This window comes from Triticum dicoccoides, chromosome 5A (assembly GCF_002162155.2).
Source record: "Triticum dicoccoides isolate Atlit2015 ecotype Zavitan chromosome 5A, WEW_v2.0, whole genome shotgun sequence".
Taxonomy (NCBI): Eukaryota; Viridiplantae; Streptophyta; class Magnoliopsida; order Poales; family Poaceae; genus Triticum; species Triticum dicoccoides.
This window is the reverse complement of record NC_041388.1, coordinates 63863589-63866181: the sequence shown is the minus strand read 5'-3', so window position 1 is coordinate 63866181 and position 2593 is coordinate 63863589. Positions and strand designations below refer to the sequence as shown.

Sequence of the window (2593 nt, the reverse complement as noted above, 5' to 3'; positions counted from 1 at the left end):
CATCGAGCTAGTGATCATGCGGAGACCCCGCAGAACAGCATTAGGGGTGTTATCTCCACAGAGAGCCCTGAAGCTGGGTAAGATTCGCCGGCGTGCATGTCTTCGCCTTATCCCGTTTTCAGGCACCGACGATGTTTTATTGGCTCCCACAATGATAAGCCATCCATTGGCATATGCCGCACCAACCACCCGACACTTGTCCTTTGCTACAAAAAGGATTGGGCCATCTAGCCGCACCTTATTTACATTTGTTACTTGTTACCCGTTACGAATTACCTTATCACAAAACTATCTGTTACCGATAATTTCAGTGCTTGCAGAGAATACCTTACTGAAAACTGCTTATCATTTCCTTCTGCTCCTCATTGGGTTCGACACTCTTACTTATCGAAAGGACTATGATAGATCCCCTATACTTGTGGGTCATCATCTGCAAGGAGTGCCTTTCTAGTGCTATGCAAAGAAATAATCTTCCTATATTGATCGAACTTAGTTCGACTAGTGTAGCGAAGATGGCCCAGAGCAAAGGAAAATGATATATATATCTATATATATATATATATATATATATATATAGACCTGCTAAACTCAGCGTGCGCGCATTATAACTTAGCATACGCTCCAGCCGCCCATCGACCCAACTGGGCCATACGTGCTAATTAGCCGGAGTGCGCTCACTCCACCAGAAAATCAACCGTAAAGAATTTACGACCATCGTCTTGTACATGCACTTAACCAGGCCCGCGTTCCTCCGAAAAAATCAATAGTAACGCGTTACGATCAAGTTAACATATCCAACACCTCGCACTTGGACCATTAATTTATGGTAACTGACGATCGTCGCATCGTAAAAGAGCCCAACAGTTAATTGCTACCATCAGTAAATTGGGCCTGCAGTAGTAGTAATGATATTACCATCTAGTAATTTGCATGCACTCCATTTTTTTCCTACTGTGAGCATGTAGTAATACATTTTGACATGTCCACACTAGGTTTACTACATATCTCACTGCCCATCTGTTTGCTTTACGATCCACTACAAGAGAAATTACTACTGCCAGTTTGTGAGCATGTAGTAATACATTACTACATATCTCGGCCAGGTTTACTACATATCTCACTGCCCGGTAATAAAAACTAACTTTATTACCGTGTACACTACATCTGTTACTTTCAATAATTAGTAGCCACTTTCAAAAAAATAATAATAATTTGTAGCCCAAAAGAATGAGGTAACGGACCAGCACATGGTAACAGAATTAAATGCGTTACTTTTCCTAGAACTGTCGGTTACCCCCAAAATTTCTGTGGTGGTCAGCGCCATCCGCGCGCCTAAGTTGGTTCGTCCGGAGCGTAGATTAAGCAGAATGCGCGCTCGCTTACAATAGCGCAGCCGTATATATATATATATATATATATATATATATATATATATATATATATATATATATATATATATATATATATATATATATATAACACCCACCTAGTGCGCGAAGTCAGCAGCTGCTCAGAAGATGTAACTTGTACTATTACTCATGGGCTACGACTTGGAATAGAGCTAGTGTTTCTCTGGCGAACTTTGTTAGATTTGGTGATAGAGCCATGACTTGGATCAGGGCCACCGAAGATCCTGGAAATTGCAACTCATGATTGTAAAGACACTTTGATTGAGTAATTAAATTTTTGATTCTGAAAAAAAGATGCTCCCTCATTGCATTTCCTTGCGAGCCCTCTCATCCAACCAAAGGAAGCCACGTCACCGTGTAAAACAATCTAGTAAGAAATCTTCCGTAGCCATTGGTCGGCCCTAGACCTGGCCATGGGCAGCCCGGCCCGAAAATCCCGGGCCGGGTTGGGCCCGAACATGTCATCGGACCGGGCTCGGGCCTGAAAATTAAGCCCGACGGGTAGATCAAGTCGCAGGCCTGTGAAAAATTGATTTTTAGCTATGGTCGGGCTGGGCCGAGCGGGCCGTGCCAGGCTTTTCCAGGTTCGGGCCTGATTTAGTAGGCCCGGTGGTCGGTCCGGGCCAGGCTCGGGCCTGGGTTTTCAGCACCGGGCTTTTTTTGGCCCGGCCCGAGATATGGCCAGGTATAGTCGGCCCACCAGTTCGGCCAAGCCTTGCCTGCGTCAGCTCATACGTACTCCCGTGTTCCATCAGACGCTGAGTTCGTCTTCGATTCCCATTTGCCTGCTTGATTGATTAGCTGGAATATAATCAAATCAAATCAAATCTAGCCTGTTCCTTTCATTGGAATACGGGTAGCGACCAGCGACCAGCTCACTCCAGCCTCCGAGTCCAACCGGGGCCGTACACTCCACTTTGACCCCACCGGTCAATCGCCTCACCCCACCTCCTCGATGCAGCCCGCCGCCTCCCATGTGACCTCCACCCTCCGCCGCCGCCTCCTCTCCGCCTCCCGCCGGCCTCCCTGCCTCGCCCCTCCGACCTCCCCGACCGTCTACTGCGGAGCCGTGACGGAGGAGAGGCACCCATGGAGCTCGCCGGCGACGACCTCGAGCTGCTCCCCCACCGCCCCGCCGCCGGCTGCTGCTCCCGCCCCCCGCCCCCTCTCCGCTCCCGTCGCCG

General features: G+C 48.0%; 1 protein-coding gene across 1 annotated transcript in view; it reads left to right on the top strand.

Annotated features, from left to right (window-relative positions):
* The first annotated feature begins 2295 nt into the window (after positions 1–2295).
* The window catches only part of LOC119299325 (GTP 3',8-cyclase, mitochondrial-like), a 4955-nt gene continuing 4657 nt past the window's right edge, over positions 2296–2593 (top strand). The window contains exon 1 of the mRNA XM_037576562.1: positions 2296–2589. Within this exon, the coding sequence (XP_037432459.1) occupies positions 2365–2589 (225 nt within the window). The 5' untranslated portion in view covers positions 2296–2364. The remainder of the gene's footprint in view (positions 2590–2593) is intronic.